At 41.6% G+C, this 24,662-nt stretch overlaps 1 protein-coding gene across 2 annotated transcripts; it reads left to right on the top strand.

Annotated features, from left to right (window-relative positions):
- The first annotated feature begins 440 nt into the window (after nt 1–440).
- LOC139479193 (cysteine-rich protein 2-binding protein-like) lies at nt 441–23,292 on the top strand. 2 transcript variants are annotated; one of them, XM_071262024.1, is made up of 18 exons: nt 441–527; nt 1,624–1,727; nt 2,574–2,688; nt 4,279–4,410; nt 6,330–6,472; nt 7,160–7,311; nt 8,131–8,629; nt 9,749–9,892; nt 10,648–10,873; nt 13,278–13,398; nt 14,862–14,954; nt 17,320–17,400; nt 18,403–18,515; nt 19,756–19,842; nt 20,908–21,026; nt 21,711–21,759; nt 22,270–22,402; nt 23,119–23,292. In XM_071262024.1, the coding sequence occupies exons 2-18, from the start codon at nt 1,637–1,639 to the stop codon at nt 23,290–23,292; spliced, it is 2,472 nt and encodes an 823-aa protein (XP_071118125.1). In that variant the 5' UTR covers nt 441–527; nt 1,624–1,636. The 2 variants fall into 2 exon arrangements, with proteins under 2 accessions (XP_071118125.1, XP_071118127.1); XM_071262026.1 differs by lacking the exons at nt 22,270–22,402; nt 23,119–23,292 and having other exon boundaries at nt 21,652–21,728.
- The last annotated feature ends 1,370 nt before the right edge of the window (nt 23,293–24,662 follow it).

Here is a 24,662-nt window from a genome sequence, read left to right as displayed (position 1 = left end):
GGGAGCCGTTTGTACTTTTTTGTGAATATCAATATTGTTGTGTAATAAATCCATATCATCTTATACACACCTAGCTTACTAAACTAATGATAATACTGGAAATGCTATATATTTTTTCGAAAACAACGAGTGACTTAAACGTGAATTTATAAGTGTAACGTCATTAGTGGCTGTAACCATAAGAGTCCATGTAATAACTAAAATAATAATATTTTATATAATATTTTAATAATATTTAACAGGTAGTGTACAAAAAATATTAAAAGATCCGTAGTTAATTCATGTAACGCTGATATTAGCGGATTTAAATTAAACAAATAGGTCTATTAGGTAAATATAAAGCGCCTCAATGCAGGAGGGTTCGGTAAGATCATTGTTCGTAAAAGAAATATTCCAACATTTAATAAAAGGGGAGATCACTCTAATTTACCACGTGCTTACTCAAAACATCAACATACATTGTGGAGCTTAGGTGGGCCCCACTGTTTGAAGCAATAGAATAGCTGCACGTTGGTTGCAATTCAAATGTAGGTAACAGGTATCGCTCGTTAAAAGTATAATTCATTGCTTCATATTGTGTCAAATTAAGAACGTTGCAAATTCTATCTTCATAGGAAACTGTCAGAAGTTTAGGGCCTTCAGATAAGGCAACGTTGTGTTGGGCTACAACATTTGTGGACATTTGGGTTTGGTACGATTTATCCGGGTAAACAAAAATACCATTTGGCTAGTAGTCAAGCTTATCATATGTGTCACATGTATATTGTATCGCCAAACTGTCATCAGACCCTTGGTAACTTATCTGCAGATTACAATCACTCTGAGTAAGATCACTAAACGAAAGTATTCCATTAATGCTGTCATTCTGTTGTACCGACAGAAGACTTTACATGGTGGTCAGGTGGTGGGTGAAGAATCCATACATGTGAATAAAGTCATTGGCTTTCAGGTTTCTATTTCATAAACATAATTTTAAAAATACCTCATCTCTGGATTTAATTAATACGGACATTTGCAAACTGCATGAATTGTAACATTTACAGTGCATCAATAAAATATGTGTTTGTGTGTGTCAAAGCCATATATAATGACTACAAGATAATATATTTAAATTGGCACACCAACAAATTATTGTGAGCAGTTTTAGAATTCAGAACGATGTCTGTTGTAGGTCTAAACAAAAACAAACATCAAATATAAACTGGTGCTTGCTGAAAGAAGCACCACAACAGGCTGCATGTTGTAAGAATATATTGAAACACTGTTTATCATACTCAATTGTATAGCAGGTGACTATGTTTGTCGTAAGAGGCGACTAACAGGATCGGGTGGTCATCAGTGCTCATGATGTCAATCACTGGATTGTCTGGTCCAGACTCAATTTTTTTACTGACCGCCGTCATATAGCTGGAATATTGCTGAGTGCGGCATTAAACAACAAATAAACGAAACAATTGCATTGCATGTGAAATCAGAGATCACTGAGAGGAATTTATGTACAGTGAATGCCACCCATCCCCACCCCCAAACACACATCCCAATGATTATTTTGATGCTATAATTGCAACAGCAGCCAGACAGCCTGGTTAATGTTGATTATTATCAATAAAGTTATTGTTCTAGTTCTCAAGAGGAGATGGAGAGAGAGTGTTACTGTGAGAATGTGGAACCTGACCAGAAGCCCTACATGCTCATATGTGGTGAATGTAAAAAACACTTCCATGCAGGTATGTTATACATTCTCATCACATTGTCATTCATGGTCAAGTCATCATCATCATCATCATCATCATTGTAGGACCCGTCAAGATGCGGGTTAGAATTGATTAGCAGCAACCCATGCTTGTCATAAGATTTGACTAACGGGATCGGGTGGTCAGGCTTGCTGACTTGGTTGATGCATGTCATCGCATCCCAATTGCATAGATTGGCACCCGTGAAGATCCAGGTTAGAAGAGGTCTTCAGCAACCCATGCTTGCTGTAAAAGGCTACTATGCTTGTCATAAGAGGTGACTAACAGCCACTTAAGTGATCGGCTGATCAGGCTCTCTGACTTGGTTGATGCATGTCAGTGTATGCCAATCGCGATATCAATCAACGGATTGTCTGGTCTGGACACAGATGATTGCAGACCGCAGTTGTTTGGCTGGTATTTTGCTGAGTGTGGCTTTAAGCAACAAACAAACAAAAACATAAACAAAACATAGGCATCAATGAACCTGTGGGAATTTCGAGTTAGAACAGGTCAGCAGTAACCTGTACTTGTTACATACGACTAAGAGATGACTGAAGGAATCAGGTGATCATAGTGACCTGCTTGAGTCATGATCTGAACCATGTTAACAGACACAGCTCGAATATTGCTAAATACAGCATCAGACAACAAACAAACTCGACATCATTGTTGAGGTTGGGTTTTTTTTTAAAGAAATTAACAGCTACTGTACACTGCTAGAATATATCTACATTAATAGTTCATCATGAAAATTAACATCACAGCATATGTTTTATTCAACCCAAGGAACACACATCTCCCTTGTCCAAGCAATAAAAGGATTATAAACTGTTTCAGCATGTTTGGAAACAGGCAAACTGTCGCCGCTAGATGGCGACATATTCTATCACTTCAAGTGCCGATGCTGCGGAGACGAGGGGAAAGAAGAATCTGACAGGATGAAGATGCAGTGGTAATAGATTGGTGTAGTCTTAATTGTAGAGTGTTAAGCCCTTGTCTGGTGTTCCCAGCTGTGATATTGCATGCATATTACTAACAGCAGTGTGAAAGATGTGCTCTTTTATCCAGAGTTGAAATTAACTTGCTGGCTGATTCCATGCTCCAGTGGGGGCCTAGGTGGCCGAGTCCTCTACGGTGCATGATTCGCTGTGCAGAGATATGTCCCTTGGGCACGCCAGAAACCGATGATTGTGGGTTGGAATCCCGGTTCACCCCGATTATGTTACTAGGTTTGTCAGCATCATACCCGTGCTCGTGGGTTTCACCAAAGTGGTAAATGTCTGAGACCTGCATCACTTTGGGCTTTCACCCACATTAAGCTGACACGCCGTGATATAACTGGAATACTGTTAAAAGCGGTGTTAAACCCAACTCACTCACTCACTCACCATGCTTCAGAACCTCATTTCTTGAGATAATGTCCTTTTTTCATGCACATTGGCGCCCCCTTGTAGTTGTGCTCGATTTGTATATGCTTAATAATGATATGCTCATTTGTGCTATGTACTTGAAGAAATTCACCTAGGAACGCAGGAAACAATATGCGATACATATTTACTTTATTCCACTTCTATTTGCGATCAACAAATCAACAGACTTTGAGATAGAGACACAATGGGCTCAGAGCTTGAGGATACACCATCCATCTCGCACCCATTACGAAAATACTAACTGCCCCCCACATCACACAATTATATCACAAGCTCATGGAATATATATACATGCACAATACAGAATGTAAGGAATCCAAAGAGCCTCATGCATCAAAAGAAATTGATGGTAATATCATTTGGAATACAAATGGAGATAACTCCATAATCATATCATGTGTAGACCACTAGAAAATATAGCCAAAAATGTAACTTCTCTCACTCAATCATGATATCATTTGTTAAATGCTCTATTCTGCCTTGCTGATTTATTATCTGCTCGCAGAGAGTGGAATGTCCGGGGTTTGATCCCCAGCCGCATCATTCCAAAAGACGTTAAAAGATGGTACTTGTTGTTACCCTGTCTGGCGCTTGGCATTAAGGGGCTAAAACAAGGACTGGTCGGCTCTGAGTTAGTATACTGTGTCTGAGTTGGGTATTTATGTTAAACTGCAGCATGGTATCTCAGTGGGCTAGCACTATAAATCGGCACTAGTCCTGACTAGTACACGCACGCACGCACGCACAGGCACGCACACATAGGCACACACATGCATACACACATGCATACACGTCGCAAGATAAATACAATAATCTTGAACACAACGTAAACGCCATTTCACCTCACCTCACCTATTATATGCTTGATTGTGACATGCTCAGTCATGATATATAAGTGTTATTGGAGCAGTAAGGTAGCCTAACAGTTAAAGCGTGCACTCATTCCAAAGGCCCAGGTTTGATTCTCCACATTAAGCACATAGTATAATGTACAAAGCCCATTTTGTGAGTCTCTTGTTAAATTGCAGGAATGTTGCTAAAACGGTGTGATAAGAGATGTAATGTAACGGTTATTTGCCCGACAGATGCTACATGGACGTTTTGTATTTTAGGCTTCAGGTGGTCATGCTCACGCTCTACAATCTACAGCTCAGCGGGAACGGGAAATGTGGGTATTTCCGGTGGAAGGAACATATATGTGCATTCATAGACAAGCACTGGTCCCTGCTGTTTGCAGCACACAGGTAGGAAGAATGCTATTCTTTGTTGGTTGATGATGTTCTGACAGACAATGTGTGCTCTGGGCATACGTAAATCTGTCCACTCAGAACTGAAACAATTGATGTAAGGGAGATAACTCTCATTCCAGAAGTGTTGTTATGATAGCACATTAATCGTACCTGTGAAGTTGACAGTAAGAATAGAATGTTAACTTTATTGTTTTGTGTGTTGTCATTATATTTTAACGCCGTGATATAACTGGAATACTGTTAAAAGCGGCGTTAAACCCAACTCACTCACTCACTCACTCACTCACTCACTCACTCACTCACTCACTCACTCACTCATTATGTTTTAGGAATGATTGTGTGGAGACGAACATATGTCAGTTGTATAATGAATTCTATTACAATGTTTACTTCAAATGAAGCAGCAAGTTCTGTTATCTATCACAATGTAAGGCCAATCTTCTTATAAGTTGGGTTCCTCTTTGCCTGATAAAATGAGTGAAAAATAAAGGATTGCTGGGTTTTCCATGACATTATTTTCATAAAGGGTTCATTTGTAACAAACAGTGTAAAGGTTTGACAACAAATAAAACCAACTCTTTTTCACCCCCCTGGTGTATATTCTGGATTAGAATTAGCATCCTGCAAGTAATGCCTGTTGTAGGCGGGGACATAATGAACCAGGTGGCCAGTTGATTGTGTGTCATCGTATATCAATCACTGGTTTAATTTGTTTGATATAGGCATTACTTAGAAGTTGACGGATGACAAGGTAGACAAAATTTTATGGATAACAACTTCTTTAATACTGTAAAAAGCCACCATATCAGCAACTGTCATAATCACAATGTCAACTGGGACAATGTCCAAATCCTCTCCAACAACCTCCATGATTTCACAAAAAGAAAACTAACAGAAGCAGTCCACATTCCCCGCCACAAGCCATCAATCAACAGATATCAAGGCTATTTCATCCCATCCGCCTACTATGAACTCATCAAGCAATAATCACTTATTCTGTTTAATTGGCTTCATGTACCATTGGCTTCCCCCAATCTGTTCTCTGTCATCGATAGAATAGATCTTCAGCAACCCATGCTTGCCGTAAAAGGCGACTATGCTTGTCGTAAAAGGCGACTAACGGGATCTGGGGGTCAGGCTCGTTGACTTGGTTGATACATGTCATCGATCCAGATTGCGTGGATCGATGCTCTTGATGTCAATCACTGGATTGTCTGGTCCAGACTCGATTATTTTACAGACCGCCGCCATATAGCTTGAATATTGCTGAGTGCGGCGTTTAACAACAAACAAATCTCTGTCATCGTGTTGTGACAGTATTATCCATTTGTTGTCAACACCTACCCATGTTATCCCACTCATGTTTGCCATTGTTGTTACTGTTAATCCTCTACTGTTAATCCTCCACCTACTATATATATTCGGTACTATGTCCCTCATTCAGTCTTGCTTGACAACGGTATAAGGATCTATGCCGAAATGTCGCTTTTAACAGTAATAAAGAAGTTGCTCATAAATGGTTCATAAATGAGAATTTACACCGTCATATAGCTGGAATATTGTTGCGTGCAGTTTTAGACAACAAACAAGAAAGTATTTAAGAATAATAAGAATTAGAAATTGTTGGCTTGCCTAGAGATCTCTATTCATGATATTGTAAAGGGCATGCATGTTACATAAAACACTAGTATTTAGCATGTTTAGAGGCTAGTGGGGATAGAGAGTGTGGGTTTGGGCTCCTTGTGATGATGAGTGCTGCATTTATCAACAAACAAACAACATGTTAAGAGCATGCATGCTACATGAAACATGTCTTTCAGGTCTTGTACTGATAGGTAGAGTGTATGTTTGGCCTTAACGTATGCATGTGTCAAGGTCGTTGATTGAGTGACCTGACATGACTCCCCTGACAGGAAGAAGACGTCGCTGTGGCACGGGACTGTGGCCGGGACTCTCTCCACAGGGTGTCCAGGCTACTTCACATCGGGGGCCAACGTCCTGGGAGAGGCCGGCTGGTGGAAACTGACCGACATGAAACCTCCCATGCTTAAAGTTGGTCAGTCATGTTTGATTTAGAAGAGAGTTGTGTGTCTGTCTCTGTCAGTGGAACAATGCATGGTTATCTACAATATGCTCTTGTTTGGCCCATCAATATAATTAAGGATCTTCATGTTCGATAGAACCATCATGGGCGGATACAGCTTTTTTTAAAAGGGGGGGTGCCCAATTAAGATCTATTTATTGTCTTTGGTGGTAATCTATACAGAAATACAGATTTTTTTCGAAATAAAAAGGGGGGGTGCGCACCCCCGCACCTCCGCACCCCCCCCTCTGTATCCGCCCATGACCATGCCCTTGACTTCATCGTTAATGCTCTGGCTCTTGTTACAGTCATTCTGAGTAAGATCCTGCTCTTACTTGGTGTCAGTCAACATTGTTAACAGACTCATGTTGTTGGTAATGTCGATGTCATCAAACAGTATTCGCTTGCTATCACCAGAACTCTGTTGGTTAGGTTTCTATCTCATATTTTGGTTTGAGCATATTGAGTAGAACAATTTTTTTTCACTTAGGTCATCACTTTTCATGACCCATGAGTGACCTTGTCGTCTAAGTTACTGTATTTTGTTGTGCAGACGCATCTTGCTTTGAATAGTGAGCATGGTAAAAAGACAGTAGTAACAAAGAACATCCTGGTTTGGGTGAACTGTAGACTTACCTTTGACTGATGTCTTGTCACCAGAATCAGGACTTCGTCCGGCACGTAAGAAGCATGATCAGACGTCTGCCATTGACCCTGCTGCGGTCATCAAGGTGGAGGGTTTGAGGTCAAGGCGTGGCAAGTCCTCCATACAGGCGGCCATGGAACTCAAGAGCAAGAGGTCAACCTTGACGGTAGGCTGACCTCCAATGAGAAATGTGGAGTAAACTGTTGTTTTCCAGCTTTCAACATGTTCAAGTGTTACTTAGTATTTGATGCCCATGAGGTTCATTCTTAGCCTGGTCTCTGTTCCACAATGTGATCTTAGCGCTAAGTCGATTGTAACTCCCATTCTGTAACACTGACTTATGACAATCGTAGGGCTAAGATCGCTTTGTGGAACGGGGCCCAGGTGGTTTAAAATTATACAATTACAACAGGGAATCTGAACACGTATTATGTTTATTGACAACTGATATTTTGGTAACCCAATCTGATGTGGCACCAATATAGCATCATGATTGAAGCAGCATGTTATAAAACAATGGATTACATCATATAATAGCTTCCGTGAAAACTATGAACAGTGTAGTTAGTAGGAGTGAGTGAGTGAGTATGGTTTTACGCTGCTTTAAGCAATATTCCAGTAATATCACGGCGGGGGACACCAGAAATGGGCTTCACCCATTGTACCCAGGTCGGGAATCGAACCCGGGTCTTCGGCATGACGAGCAAACGCTTTTTAACACAAGGCTACCCGAGCTCCCCGTAGTTAGTAGAATGCAGAGAAAATAACCTCAAGTGCATGTTAGCCATGTTTGCAGCTAATCAGATTCACTCAAATTCCAATTCATTGTGTAATTACCTTTTGGTTAGTATTCACCAACTTATTTCTTTACGAAAGCACTGGCAGATCACTGTGTCCTGTTATGTAATGTCTGTTAAATTGTAATAGTTTCCTCCTGAAAACCAATTGGATGCACTGATCCATTAGTCCAATATTTTCCAACCAGGAAGCCAAAGAGATCCGTAAAGCTAAAGCCAGCTCCAAGACACCAGAGTCAACGCCACCTAGACCATCTTCATCAGGGACATCCAGTTCTACCTCACATAAAACAGCTGCCTCGCCAGCTGCCACATCTCCTCTCCCAGACGTGGAGACCTTCGGACTCTTCCAACACGACAATTTTCATAGCAAAGACAATATGAAGACTAAAATGTCTGACACCGTGAAAAACACAACAGCTTCTGATGTTGGATCGAAACGATCCAAGAAGTCAGACTGTGTGGTTAAGCAGGAAACTGTGGACCCCAGTTACACAAGTACCGAGGGCAAGAGCGTTGCCATGGTTACTGTGAAGGAAGAGCCTCCTGATTCCGAGAGCAGCTTGGCGTCTGCTTCCTTCCAGTCCACCTTCAGTTGGTCCATCAAAGCGGAGGCAGACGAGGACAGTCAGTTCTCTCGCTCCAGCAGCCACATGTGGTTCACGGACAAGGATACCAAGGCTCCAGGTGATCATTACAATAAGCACCCGTGAAGATCCGGGGTAGAACATGTCTCCAGCAACCCATGCTTGTCATAAAAGGCGACAGTCGGGCTCGCTGACTGTGTTGATGCATGTCACCGTATCTCAATAGCGTGGATCGATGCTCATGATGTCAGTCACAGGATTGTCTGGTCAAGACTAGATTATTTACAGACCGCCATCATATAGCTAAAATATTGCTGAGTGCGGCGTTAAACAACCAAAAAACAAACATTACAATATATCATTTCATTTAAACCTTCTTAACTTGAACAACCACCTCCATGGTGTAGTGGATAGAGCGCCTCTCCAGGTAGTGGAAGGTCAGTGGTTTGATCCCTTGTGGCATTAAAACAATAAGACGACAAAAGATACCACGTGTTACCCAGTCTGGCGCTTGCCTTCAGGAGGATAACACACAAAGTGGTCAGCACGGAGTCAGTATACCGTGTCTAAGTGGAGTATCTAGGGGTATCCAACTGCGGCATGGTATTTCAGTGGGCTAGCATTATCAAACCAGCATAACTCCAGACAAGGACAAGCAGCCCTACTCACACTTACATGCAAGCCGCTATATAAATGAAATATAATCTTAAATGCGACGTTAAGTCCCTTTTCACCTCACTTCCTTACTTGAACCCCATTTATTCAATATATAAGTTTTGGTGATGTAAGCTAAAGGTACTCGCCAATATTGGCATGCTTGAACCATAGATAACTATGGTTTTCAATGGTTCTGGTAACTTCAAGTACACAAGGTAGTACGGAAGTCAAGTAGCAATATAGGTGATTGGAAACAATGCATCAACTTATCCAGAATTCTTATCCAACACATGCTATATATACCACTGGCACATAGCAATAGAAAACAAAACGTGAAAATGGATATTTACATATTATATCATCATCATCATCATCATCATCATCATCATCATCTTATAATTAACTAGATCAATCATTTTGTCGATGGGCTTATGCTCAGGGTTGAACTGGACATAAATTGCCCAGCTCATTTTACATTGCTAACATTCATTCAAGTTTCCCACTGATGTTAGACCTGCCAAGGAAAAAAAACTTAACTTTCAAATGTGTTGAATATTTCCAGATACCATGCCAGAGTTGTTTCTGAATGATGACTCTGACAGTGACCTTGAGATTGACCCAGGAAGAATGTCCCCTCCGACTGCGATGTGGTCTGCCGGCTTCAGAGAGTCTCCCTCAGTGCAAGATATCCTGTCTTCCATAGATGGTAAGTAAAGTACCAGTGTTCAGTCCTAACTCAATATATAACCATCGGTTTGTCCATCAATCTGTAATTATTTAGTTCTCGAGCTCAACATTTTTAGTATATGTGTGTAAACATTTATCACTTTTGAATTGGATAAAACTATCGGTTTGTCCGTCATTATTATTTAGTTTCTTGAGCTCTTAAAAGCATACTCAAATATTCCATATTTCTGGAGTTTTGAGATATCACATCCTATGATGACCTTGTATCCCTATGAGCAAGGTCAGATGTACAAATTAGGGCTGGGACAGGTAACTCGGGTACTCAGGTCGGGTGGACCTGAGTAGGACCCGGTTACCCACAGGACTACCCGGACCCATGCTTAGTCACGTGATATATGTTGATTAATGAGAAAAATTATCTTACACTCTATGGTTACACTTTAAGTCACTAATGTTCCCATTTCTTTCTGACAATGCACCCATTCCTTCTTACTTTTATATGTTTGAATAAGGATAAATCTTCATGCAGTAAACATCAGTGTATGTATGAGCGCATCGTTTTACACGTTTATCTAAATACATTTTGCCAGGGCTATGGTCAAACTTTTCCAAATCGGACAGTTTGTACCAATCTCTAAATATCTACAGCGTGTACCCGGGTAGGGTTTGGTAATAGGGCGGTGGGTACCCGGGTAGTAAATTTGGACCCGTCCCAGCCCTAGTACAAATTACCATGAGCTGTAAGTTGGATCTGCTCCAATCTCATTATTTCAGACAATTCCCGACTGTCGGAAGACTCCACTTTGACCCACCCAGGTTCCAAGCCAGCAGTTATCAGTATCAAATCGGAGACGGAAACCCCTGGCAAGTCTGATAACGAGGCTGAGCTGGAAGGGGAGGAGGAGTCCGAGGAGTCTGACAGGGACGATTCCTCATTTCACAAGAAGAGGAGACTGGATGGAGGAGAGGATGAGAAGCCCGAGGAACCTCCTCCACCAATGTAAGGACAGGAATACTGCGTGTGGGTCAATGTAGACTGGAAACAATCTATGTTTCCTATTCTAAATTAAAAAGTAAAATATTTCAAGGTAATTTTTATTCCTCACACTTGGTGTGTTCTGATTGCATGGAAATCTCTTGAAATATTTTGAAACTATTTTCAAATTTTGTAAAATAATATTTGTATTTTGTTTGCTTGTGTTGGGTTATTTGATGCATTATTTACATGATAATATGTAAAATGAAGACTGCTACAGTCTAGGGCTAGTGTTGAGGACAGGGAGACTAGTAGGGGTACAGTTGGGGGGAAGTTTGGCGAGATATGTCTTGAGTTTTGGATTTGAGTTCTTCAGGAGGACAGAGCTTCAGATAAGCAGCGTATTTGCATAAAATACCACCAAAAAAATAATCGAAACCCAATTACTTTCAATTAACTTGCTTACAGAAACGCATGAATTAAATGAAAAACTCAAATGTATAAAAACAGCACGTGTAAATACCCAATATAGCTTTTTCAGCATGCGTACAAAAGGAGCTTATTTCCAAACATAATTACGAGCTAATTTACTTTCCGAGTCAAGCCTATATATTTAGAACAGTAATATACATCTAAAATATTATTTAATTTTCTTAAAATCTTAAAATGTTCATTAATTTTGGGAAAACTCAATAGAGTGAAGAATAGATGAGTGAAAAAATATTGGTTACCCAACGAAAACTGTAATAACCCAATTGAAATAGAAAGGCTAGAGTAAAAACTCAATTGCTCAAAAAGTTATCTGGAGCTCTTGGAGAAGTTTGCCTCGATAGATCTTGAGTTTAGGATTTGAGTACTTGGGGAGAGGTTTGCCTCGATAGAGCATGAGTGTAGGACTTGAGTACTTGGGTAGAAGTTTGGCTCAATAGATCTTGAGTTTAGGACTTGAGTACTTGGGTAGAAGTTTGGCTCAATAGATCTTGAGTCGAGTACTTTAGTTCCAAAGGAGAAGATTTTCTTGATAGGTCTTGAGACAACAGCAGTAGTTCTTGAGTCAAGGATTTGAGTAGTGGAGATGATTGGCTCTATACGCCTTGAGGGGCGGTTGGTAGTCTAGTGGTTAAAGTGTTCGCTCATCACGCCGAAGACCCGGTTTGATTCCCGACATGGGTACAATGTGTGAAGCCCATGATATTGCTAATAGTGGTGTAAAACCATACTCACTCACTATACGTCTTGAGACAATCACGGCAGGCCTGCACTAGATCAAGTCTAGGACTTGAGTATTTGGGCCAAGGAGCACAGCATGTGGGTGATAAACATATTTTATACCTAGCATACACAAAATATTGTCTTGTGCTTTAATTATATTTCAGTATAGTCCCCTTGGAGTACAATACACTTGTCCAATCTCTTCTTCAGGTCAGTTATTAACTCACCTGACTGAAATGGTTTTGAAGGTTCATTCGCGTTACGCCGACTTTCAGAAAAAAATATTCGTGTTACGCCGACCAGCGTTTTTTCTTTCATGATATGTGCGTGTTATGTTAACACACATGGTTGTTACAAACACGCAATGGATGGTGTTTTTGGATGGTGTTCAGGACACAATCTAACAGTAGAAACATATAACAGCAATTTTTTTGTGTCGTTTATTTTATTGTCGTGTCTTTGGTAGAACACACCCAAGATATCCAGTTATTTTTTTTTCTCTTATTTAAACGGTACGTGAACCAAACTACACATACATATCTTCCATCACGAGCAGTTGGAATGAACTTCTTCTCTAACTGTGCATTGGCATTTTTTTTACGAAAAGAAGTGAAGATATCTTGAACTCGATCCGTTATATATACATATGTATATGACACGTAAACACAGTTCATATCTTAATCAGCTGAGATGTTCAATCATTTTCTTCTCACAAGTGTTCACCTGAACCCGAATTCAGTCCTACCATAAAGATAATCCGGATTAAAAGTTACAAAGTTAAAAGTAGCCTTTGTATCAATACGGAATACCATGTTACCGACCAATCAAATGTTGAGATAAAGAAACAGGAAACGGGTAAGTGCGGTAAATCGTCTTGCTAATACCAAAGCTACCACGAGTTGTAATGAACGTAAAGACATCCTTCCCATCAAAACGACTTTTAAGTGCTTCCTTGTGCAGGTCAGTCAGTTCTTCCATCTTGAATTTCTCACAAACTCTAACTTAATCAATGGGACTGTCCACCATGTTGTTGACACCACTAACCCAACACTGAGGCTTGTTTCTAACTCGCATTTGGTTGGAAAATCAAGGGCAGGTAATTTGAGAATGAGCGAACTACGGGAATGGATCCAGAGGTTAGGGTAAGTTAACCGAAATGAGAGCCTCGGAGATAAATAGGTTGCCTAATCTATTTTGCCTGCTTTCACCATGACAGTTACGCCCCGATGAGTCTGTACGATGAGATCCAGCTTCTGAAGAAACTAAACATGGTGGCCGAGAGGATGACATTGGAACCCCAACTGAACCGATTCCGCAGGAAACTGATTGTCAGACAGGTGCCAGCATCCTTCACTTACCATATATTGTTGTGTATAAGGCGAGTTTTTCGTACCTAGAATTAGGGGGCTTTCAAGGGGGGTCGTCTTTTACACATGGTTAAGAGTTTTGATGGGTTTTTTCCACAACACAAAGACATTACTTTGTTTGTAGTTTTACATAAAGTTTTTGCGAGCCTGGGAGCATCGATGGTGATTGGTCAAATTGTTCCATGCGAAAAAATATCCGGCAATAGGGATCAGCTGTACCAAAGTGCTACGCTTATGGTAATTAATTTATTATACCCCGACCTTTTAGGTCGGGGGTATATAGTTATACCAAGGCTCTGTCCGTCCGTCCGCCCATCCGTCCGTAAACTTTGGCCGCACGATTTCTCTTAAACTATTCAGTGGATTCATCTCAAACTTAGTACATATAATCTGTGTCATATGGAGGGGTGCAGTCAAATGAAAACAAATGTTTTTCTTAATTTTCCATTTTTTTATGAATTTTTCAAATCCTAACCCTATCCATTATTTCATTGAAACTACTGACACTCTAGGCGGGTCGGGGGTATTAGTGAGCCACGTTCACTTTTGCCCTTGTTTCAAATATATATAGTGAAGCTGCAACTAAAATAACATGATATTGGAATAAATTATTCCTGATAAGAAAACAGTTTCAGATACAATTCATACGATAATTGTGTCAAAATTCTTTTAAGTTATATTATTGGGTAATTTTTAAATGAATCACCGGTATATTCCGAGAAATGTGTGTACAGCTGATTGTTGCTTCCAGCTTATTTTACGAGACAATACACGGTAATCTTAATCTCTGCATATGATACAATGTATATCAGAACAGGAAATACAATTTAATCGGTAAATCACCATGTCAAATGATGTTTTATCTCAAATTTCAAATTTGTATTGACCAAGTTTAATTGTTATGATCTGTTCATTTCCCTGTATTTGCTGAAGGGATACGATGTAATTTTTTTCTGCAGAACACAAACATGTTTTTATTGCAAATTTAGGGATTGTGTTAGCGCTGGTTGTTGGCTTCATTCCGAATTTGCTTAATAGACAGGGTATATAAATTAGCATCGATTTTGAAGGCTTGTACAGGAGGGCTGCCTTTTACGTGGGGTATAGTCAATGATATACGGTATATCATGATTCAGTCTCCATGATTGACAATTACAAACGTGCACCCTAACATCCCCCTTGGATATGCACCCTGCGTCATGGTTTTAGTGACCTTGGTAACAGTACAAAAATTACGAAAATGTAAGAAAAGGAATAAGTCTATTTTAACAGTGATTAATATTTCTTTGGGGCGGTGGGATAACCTTGTGGTTAAAGCGTTCGCTCGTCACACATGGGTACAATATATGAAGCCCATTTTTGTTGTCCCTTTCTTGATATTGCTGGAATATTGCGTAAAACTATACTGACTCACTCTTCAACCTTTTCAACAGCTGAAGAGGGAGAGGGGTATGCCTGTGTTTGACCTTGACCTTGAAATGAAGAAGATAACTCAGCAGGACTTCCGGCAGCTGCAGGACATGGATGTAAGTCTGGGAACAACACTGTCGCGAGGAGAGCCTTCAGCACAATCATCAGGCCGTGATACACACACCATCATCATCTGAATCAACCCACTTGCAACCACCATGTGACATGATCCACTCTCCACCATCTTCACATGATCCATCCGACCCCTTTTGAGAAGGATCAACACACCATAACCATGTGACATGATCCACTCTCCACCATCTTCACATGATCCATCCGACTCCTTTTGAGAAGGATCAACACACCGTAACCATGTGACATGATCCACTCTCCACCATCTTCACATGATCCATCTGACCCCTTTTGAGAAGGATCAACACACCGTAACCATGTGACATGATCCACTCTCCACCATCTTCACATGATCCATCCGACTCCTTTTGAGAAGGATCAACACACCGTAACCATGTGACATGATCCACTCTCCACCATCTTCACATGATCCATCTGACCCCTTTTGAGAAGGATCAACACACCGTAACCATGTGACATGATCCACCCTCCACCATCTTCACATGATCCATCCGACTCCTTTTGAGAAGGATCAACACACTGTAACCATGTGACATGATCCACTCTCCACCATCTTCACATGATCCATCCGACCCCTTTTGAGAAGGATCAACACACCGTAACCATGTGACATGATCCACTCTCCATCATCTTCACATGATCCATCTGACCCCTTTTGAGAAGGATCAACACACCGTAACCATGTGACATGATCCACTCTCCACCATCTTCACATGATCCATCCGACCCCATTTGAGAAGGATCAACATACTGCAACCATGTGACATGATCCACTCTCCACCATCTTCACATGATCCATCTGACCCCTTTTGAGAAGGATCAACACACCGTAACCATGTGACATGATCCACTCTCCACCATCTTCACATGATCCATCCGACCCCTTTTGAGAAGGATCAACATACTGCAACCATGTGACATGATCCACTCTCCACCATCTTCACATGATCCATCCGACCCCTTTTGAGAAGGATCAACACACCGTAACCATGTGACATGATCCACTCTCCACCATCTTAACATGATCCATCCGACCCCTTTTGAGAAGGATCAACACACTGCAACCATGTGACATGATCCACTCTCCACCATCTTCACATGATCCATCTGACCCCTTTTGAGAAGGATCAACATACTGCAACCATGTGACATGATCCACTCTCCACCATCTTCACATGATCCATCCGACTCCTTTTGAGAAGGATCAACACACTGTAACCATGTGACATGATCCACTCTCCACCATCTTCACATGATCCATCCGACCCCTTTTGAGAAGGATCAACATACTGCAACCATGTGACATGATCCACTCTCCACCATCTTCACATGATCCATCTGACCCCTTTTGAGAAGGATCAACACACCGTAACCATGTGACATGATCCACTCTCCACCATCTTCACATGATCCATCCGACCCCTTTTGAGAAGGATCAACACACCGTAACCATGTGACATGAATATTAATATTTTTATTTTATTATATGGCCTTCAGCAACCCATGCTTGCCGTAAAAGGTGACTATGCTTGTCATAAAAGGCGACTAACGTGATCGGGTGGTCAGGCTAGCTGACTTGGTTGATGCATGTCATTGATCCCAATTGCGTGGATTGATGCTCATGATATCGATCACTGGAGTGTCTGGTCCAGACTTGATTATTTACAGACCGCCGTCATATAGCTGGAATATTGCTGAGTGCGGCGTTAAACAACAAACAACAACAATTATTATATGGCACTGTACTCCATGCATAAGCATGCTCTAAGCACTTAGATATTATTACCACGGTCAATGGATCAGTGTGCACTCAAAAATCATTCTCAGCTCCCTGGGGAGTATACAACCAGAGCTGCCTGTGAGGCGCTAGAAGGTTAACCAAGTTGCCATCTCATCCTACCGGGTATCCATCCACTGCTGGGTGTACAGAGGCACATTTCGAACAAGTCACTTGCCCAAGGAGACAGCACATAATACATGTTTTTCAGTGTTGGGCAGGACCGAGGCACTAGAAACTCTTACGAGCCCAGCTGCCGAAGTCGTCACCCATCCAAGGATGCTTGACTTCGCCTGATTTGTGACCTGTGCGCTGTACACAGGACCACGCACCACCACCACATGACATCACATACTCCATGACATGAAAATGACTCCACACCAAATGACCTCACGTCACATAGCGGAACTTAAAACGAATTGTTTTTCGACGACATATTTTAAAAGCAAGAAAATGTGAACAATTCAGAGATACTCTTTGATAGCGACAGTTTCATTGTTGCCCAGATTCGGAGGTTTTTACAAATTCATTTTTTACTGCACCTGTTGCAGGATGGATTTGGTCCAAGGTCACAAATGAGATCGTCGATGAAACCAAGGGGAGCTGATCTCCGCATTCTGGACAGGTTCCAGGTGAGTGTTTGTCTCCATTATTCATAAGATTGGGGTAGCCTAGTGGGTAAAGTAATTGTTCATCCAATCAGGGGGAAGTCGGGTAGCCTATTGGTTAAAGCGTTCGCTCGTCACGCCGAAGACCCGGGTTCGAATCCCGACATGGGTACAATGTGTGAAGCCCATTTCTGGTGTGCCCCGCCGTGATATTGCTGGAATATTGCTAAAAGCGGTGTAAAACCATACTCACTCACTCATCCAATCAGTGTGTGAAGCCTGGTGTACCCTGCTGCTGGGATATTGATTGTTGCTGTACTCACTGGTTTGTTTGTTTGTTTGTTTGTTTGTTTGGTTGGTTGGTTGGTTGTTTGTTTGGTTGGTTGTTTGTTTGGTTGGTTGGTTGGTTGGTTGGTTGGTTGGTTGTTTAACACTGTACTCAGCAATATACCAGCTATATGACAGCGGTCTGTAAATAATCGTCTGGACCAGACAATTCAGTGATTGACATCATGAGCATCAATCCACGCACTTGGGATCCATGACATGCATCACCCGATCCTGTTAGTTGCCTCTTACGACAAGCATTACTCACTGGTAATCACATCAAATCATTATTGTTGTTTAACATGTTGCAAATTTAAGATGTAGTATGAAGTGTTCCATTATGTTCAGGGAAAAAAACTATAATTTGTAGTCCCAAACCATGTCCATCATTTGTTAGTTGCACGTTTATTGACATGTGGTGGGGAAGGGTGGCCCAGTTGTCTAAGGCGTTGGAATTTGCTGTGCAAAGTTGCAGCCTTTAGGCACTCCAGATATGTATGAGTCCGGGTTTAAATCCCATATTCACCTTGCTCATGTTTTTGGTTTGTCAGCCTACAAATGCGTGTGATAAACGTCTAAGCTGTGCATCACTTTCTTCCTGTGATGTAACTGAAATACTGTTCAAAGCAGTGTTATACACAACTTCCTCATTCACTCACATGAAATGTTTATTTATCACTGCGAGGTTGTATGTTCCAGTGCAATCCTATGAGATCCAAGGCTTCGTCACAGCATTTCTCATCATTCATGAACAGACTGGTCGGCGTGGACGATGATCAGCTGCAGTGTATTACAAGTCCCTACACCACAAGGTAACATTATCAACTGTTGGTGGAGTCGGCTTAATCTTACCACTGTAGAAATGAATTGTAGAGACGAATTGAAGATTTGGGGGTAGAGTTGGTCTTTGGCCAACTCTAAGGTGACTATGCTTGTCGTAAGAGGCGACTAACGGGATCGGGTGGTCAGGCTCGCTGACTTGGTTGATGCATCTCATGATATTCCAATTGCATGGATTGATGCAAACAAACAAACTAAACGAATTGAACCCCAGTACACTGTGGTTGACCCAAGTGTGTATTCAGGGTAGAGTAGGGCACTAGTAGTCCACAGTTGATCTGTGTGTGTGGTGCAGGGAACCAGTACACATGGTTGACCCAAGTGTGTATTCAGGGTAGAGTAGGGCACCAGTAGTCCACAGTTGATCTGTGTGTGTGTGGTGCAGGGAACCAGTACACATGGTTGACCCAAGTGTGTATTCAGGGTAGAGTAGGGCACCAGTAGTCCACAGTTGATCTGTGTGTGTGTGGTGCAGGGAACCAGTACACATGGTTGACCCAAGTGTGTATTCAGGGTAGAGTAGGGCACCAGTAGTCCACAGTTGATCTGTGTGTGTGTGGTGCAGGGAACCAGTACACATGGTTGACCCAAGTGTGTATTCAGGGTAGAGTAGGGCACCAGTAGTCCACAGTTGATCTGTGTGTGTGTGGTGCAGGGAACCAGTACACATGGTTGACCCAAGTGTGTATTCAGGGTAGAGTAGGGCACCAGTAGTCCACAGTTGATCTGTGTGTGTGTGGTGCAGGGAACCAGTACACATGGTTGACCCAAGTGTGTATTCAGGGTAGAGTAGGGCACCAGTAGTCCACAGTTGATCTGTGTGTGTGTGTGGTGCAGGGAACCAGTACACATGGTTGACCCAAGTGTGTATTCAGGGTAGAGTAGGGCACCAGTAGTCCACAGTTGATCTGTGTGTGTGTGGTGCAGGGAACCAGTACACATGGTTGACCCAAGTGTGTATTCAGGGTAGAGTAGGGCACCAGTAGTCCACAGTTGATCTGTGTGTGTGTGGTGCAGGGAACCAGTACACATGGTTGACCCAAGTGTGTATATGTCATGTATTGAGACAGTTACTCAAACTGTCTTGATGGTCACAAGCATTTCCAGTTGATGAGGGTCAGTGTGTTTCAAATATTTGATTGGAGTGAAATAAATTTTGTCATGAATATAGGAATGGTTTATGATAAAACCTGCCAATCAATGTGTTACCAGAGTGCTGAAGCCCTTCATTCGTCGCGACCATGAGACCAAGCCCCTCAAGATGAGGCTTCTGGAGGAGATTGTGGCATACCCACACAGGTGAGACATGTTACCCACACAGGTGTGAAATGTTACCCACACAGGTGAGACATTCTACACTCACAGGTGTGAAATGTTACCCACAAAGGTGAGACATACTTCACAAACAGGTTAGATATACTACCAAATCAGGTGAGATTTGTTACCTACATAGGTGAGACATTTTACCCAGACAGGTGAGACATAACTATCAGCTGAGGTGAGACATGTTACCCACTCAGGTGAAACATGTTACCCGCTCAGGAGAGACATGTTACCCACACAGGTGAGACATAACTATCGGCTGAGGTGAGACATGTTACCCAAAAAGGTTAGACTTGTTACCCACACAGGTGATACATGGTACCCACACAGGTGAGACATAAATATCAGCTGAGGTGAGACATGTTACCCACACAGGTGAAAAATGTTACCCGCTCAGGAGAGACATGTTACCCACACAGGTGAGACATTACTATCGGCTGAGGTGAGACATGTTACCCACACAGGTGGGGCATGTTACCCACACAGATGAGACATGTTACCCACACAGGTGAGACATGTTACCCACACAGGTGAGACATGTTACCCACACAGGTTAGATATACTACTCATTCAGGAGAGACATGTTACCCACACAGGTGAGACATTACTATCGGCTGAGGTGAGACATGTTACCCACACAGGTGGGGCATGTTACCCACACAGATGAGACATGTTACCCACACAGGTGAGACATGTTACCCACACAGGTTAGATATACTACTCATTCAGGTGAGACTTGTTACCCTCACAGGTGTGAAATGTTACCCACAAAGGTGCCATACTTCACAAACAGATTAGATATACTACCCAATCAGGTGAGACTTGTTACCCACACAGGTGAGACATTTTACCTACCGGGGGATACATTTTACCCACACAAGTGCGACATGTTACCCACACAGGTGAGACATAACTATTGGCACAGGTGAGCTGAGTGATTCTGTCTGCACAATTGAGACATGTTGCCCACACAGGTGAGACATGCTACCCTGTGTACAATGTCATCTACAATGTCACACACACTGCCTACTTTGTCTTCAGTGATGACTCATCATGGCAACCACCTCCCTCTCCCCCCATCGACTACTGCTACGTCCGACCGCAACATATACCATCCGTCAACACACTGTGCAGGGAGTTCTTCTGGCCAGGGATAGACTGTAAGTCTAAAGGAGTAGTCTCACTTTAACACTTTGTGTTTTCAATAAATGAAATTCATGGCGTGATCATGTTAAGGCTAAAAAAATAATAGTCTTTGGTTTTGAGGCACCCCTGCATCATCATAAAGTCTGCAGCACGTTTTGTTTTTATTTCCATTGTAATAAAAATATAAAAATCCTAATACTAATTAAAATGAAACAAAAACAAAACATGCAATGAACTTTATGATAATGTGGGCAGTGCCTGAGAACCAAGACTATTATCTTTTTTTAGACTAACATATACATTATTATATATTACATACACATACATTATTTATTAGATTTTCACACAATTTTACGTTTAAATGTGAGGCAGAGATATTTCATTTTTTATATATATGGAAGAGACCAGCTTGATTCACACAGTTTTTGGTCTACTTGTTCTAATTGTCTAAGGAGTCAAGGGTGCCCTAGATGTCAAAGGTGCCACAATTTGCTGTGCAGAGTAGTGTCCATTTTGATCGTGTGTTTGAATCCCAGATTCACCTTGACAATGTTCCTGGCTTTTGAAACACCATTCCTGTGGTTATGAAACTGTCACATCGCGCTGACACGCCATGATATAACTGACATTCTGTTCAAGGGGATCGCTAAAGCAACCTCACTCACACGACAACTACACGATGTCTACAACTGTTTCAGTGTCTGAGTGTCTCCAGTACCCTGACTTCAGCTGTGTAGTTCTCTACAGGTAATTTGCAAGTTTGTCATTTTCTCACAATTGTGTCATAACTCTCAGGTATGCCTTAATGCCAAAGGCAATGCAAGTAGGACCGCCTACATGGTCTAGTGGTGGAGCATCCATCTGCCGATTCAATCCCCAGCCATGTCATACAAAAAGATGTTAAAGATGGTACTTGTTGTTACCCTGCCTGGCGCTCTGCATTGAGGGTAGAAAAAAAGGACTGGTCGGTATACCATGTCTGAGTGGGGTACTCATGTCAAACTGCAGTATGGTATCTCAGTGAGCTAGCAGAAACACACACACGTGGATGCACGTCGCTATATAAGTGCAATAATCTTGGACGTGACGTTAAACCTCATTTCACCTCACCTCACCAGTGCTAGTAGCTTGTTTCTCAAAGTGCACCTGAAACACAACTACCATATCAACACAAGCAATCTGACAGCAGCAGGTTATATTCCGACAGCAGACTAACCCACCTACTCTCAGTTTAAAAAAGGATGTACTTTTCTTCAGGAAAGTGATCATCGGCTTCGCGTTCATGGTTCCGGATGTGAAGTACAACGAGGCCTACATTTCCTTCATCTTCGTACATCCAGAGTGGCGGGGAGCAGGCATTGCGAGCTTCATGCTCTACCATCTCATTCAGGTGAGGATTAATGATTAAGCTTAAAAATATATAAAAGAATTGGTTCTCAGGCAATGACTAAAAAAAATACGCGGGCGGACGGTGTACCATCAACTTGGGAAAGGGCCACCCTACATAAACAAGCAAGCAAACTCCTTTTGCCGCCAAACGAAGCGTGCTGTGGACTTTATGATGCGGGGGTAGCCAGGAATCAAGACTATTATTTTTTTAGCCTTGTTGAGTTATATTTAAAGTCATCAATGACCTGTGAGGATTTTGGATTAGAACTGGTCCCTAACAATGTACGCTTGTCATAAGAGGCGATTTTAATGGATCAGGTAGTTAGTCTGACTAAGTTATGTCATGGTACCCTGTCGTTAAGTTGTCTTTGATGACATCAACTGTTGACTGCATATCTAGGTGAGCAGCATTGCCGTGGCATTATTTTAAATTTTTTTATAAATGAGATTTGTGTTCTGTCAAACAGTTTAGTGGATTTACAAAGTTCTCCACAGACCTTTGGTCTGTTTTTTGTCCAAGTTTCCAAGTTCTGCAGGACAATTATAGTCATCTTTAGTTGGGGTATGCAATTATTGTCTCTTATTGGATAATACAAGTGTCATTTGGAATACTTAGGCAGTACTGACTTAATGATACAACATATCTATATTGAGAATCAACAGAACTAGTGTCTCGATAAATGTCTTGATTGTGAATTCATGTTGTTGATGTTGTAGACGTGTATGGGGAAGGATGTCACCCTCCACGTGTCGGCCACCAACACTGCAATGATGCTGTACCAAAAGTTTGGCTTCAAGACAGAGGAGTTTATTCTGGACTTCTACGACAAATACTATCCCATCGACACCCGGGAGTGTAAACACGCTTTCTTTCTCAGACTCAGGAGATGAATAAATTGTTTTTTCTTACTTCATGTAACTTCGTGTTTGTTTGTTTGTTTGTTGTTTAACGCAGGACTCAGCAATGTTCCGGCTATATGACGTCAGTCTGTATATAATCGATTCTGGACCAGACAATCCAGTGATTGACACCATGAGCATCGATCCACGCTAATGGGATCGATGACATGCATCGATCAATTCAGTGAGCCTGACCACCCGATCCCGTTAGTTGCCTCTTACGACAAGCATGGGTTACTGAAGACAGATCTTCAAGGGTCTTGTCACCTCTTAAGACCAACATAGATTGGTCTCTCTCTCTCTCACACACAAAAGAAGTTAAGGATCACCTGGTTCTTTCATATTACAATAGTTAATCTCTCATGCCATGACAGATTAACATTACCAATATGAAAGAATTGGGTGATCCTTAACTTCTTTTGAGTAGTATACATGGATATGTACATAAACTTTTTGCAATTGACACTGCATCTATAGATGATCTGTGGGTGGCCTTTAAGTAACTAAAGATGCTCAGTCGATCTCATTTTAATTAGATCTTAGTTCTCACTACTGCTAAACAAAGATCTAAGGACATCTCATTACAGGTCACGTCAGACCGACCTTTCGCAATTTTTGACCAACCAATGGAATGACTGACAAGAAGTTGACATTAACCAATTGAGGCAGCTTTCTCATGCTTTATGGCACTAGTTTTGAAATTGACAATGCTTTGAAACAAATTTTGCCAAATTCTCGAGAAATTTTAAAAACAGAACAAATGACCATTCTGGAATGGCTAATAGATGGCCTTGATTGTATTTATTCTGTCATAAAGCCTGTATATATTTCGTTTGGAATACCCTGTGTTAAATCTTCAAGGTTGCATGATCAGAAAACATTCTGACTGTCACTTTTATGATCTGGAAGGCGAAGCTTTGATTCGTTGGATGTAAGGTCGTTCTGATGTGATCCGTAATGGGATGTCCTCAGATCTTTGGTCTGTGATAAAAAGAACTAAAATATGATTTTAATGAGATTAGATGCTCTGTGTGATTTATAGCAATCTGCAAGTTGTTTTTCAACCTAGTTGAACCAGCCAGTTAAAATTAAGCTTCCCTTAAGTAAATAATGCCTGGTTTGACCGACAGATGTGAGTTGAAATGGGGTTCATTGCATTCAGGTGAGGTGAAATTGGTAACATCGCGTCCAAGATTATATTGCACTTATATAGCGACGTGCATGCACATGTGTGTGTGTGTGTGTGTGTGTGTGTGTGTGTGTGTGTGGCTGCTTGTACTAGTCGGACATACCGATTTATAGTGCTAGCCCACCGAGTTACCCCACCCAGACACAGTATACTGACTCTGAGGCAACCAGTC

The sequence above is a fragment of the Haliotis cracherodii genome, unplaced genomic scaffold, assembly GCF_022045235.1.
Source record: "Haliotis cracherodii isolate W230 unplaced genomic scaffold, xgHalCrac1.p SCAF_4, whole genome shotgun sequence".
Lineage (NCBI taxonomy): Eukaryota > Metazoa > Mollusca > Gastropoda > Lepetellida > Haliotidae > Haliotis > Haliotis cracherodii.
The sequence above is the reverse complement of the archived record's forward strand: the minus strand, read 5'-3'. Positions and strand labels throughout refer to the sequence as shown.

Excerpts from the sequence above, each read along its gene's own strand:
- LOC139479193 (XM_071262024.1), top strand. The coding sequence starts at position 1,637 with ATGGAGAGAGAGTGTTACTGTGAGAATGTGGAACCTGACCAGAAGCCC. Across the intron at positions 8,630-9,748 it reads CAAGGATACCAAGGCTCCAG|ATACCATGCCAGAGTTGTTT; the intron begins GTGATCATTACA and ends GAATATTTCCAG. Across the intron at positions 19,843-20,907 it reads ATTGTGGCATACCCACACAG|TGATGACTCATCATGGCAAC; the intron begins GTGAGACATGTT and ends CTTTGTCTTCAG.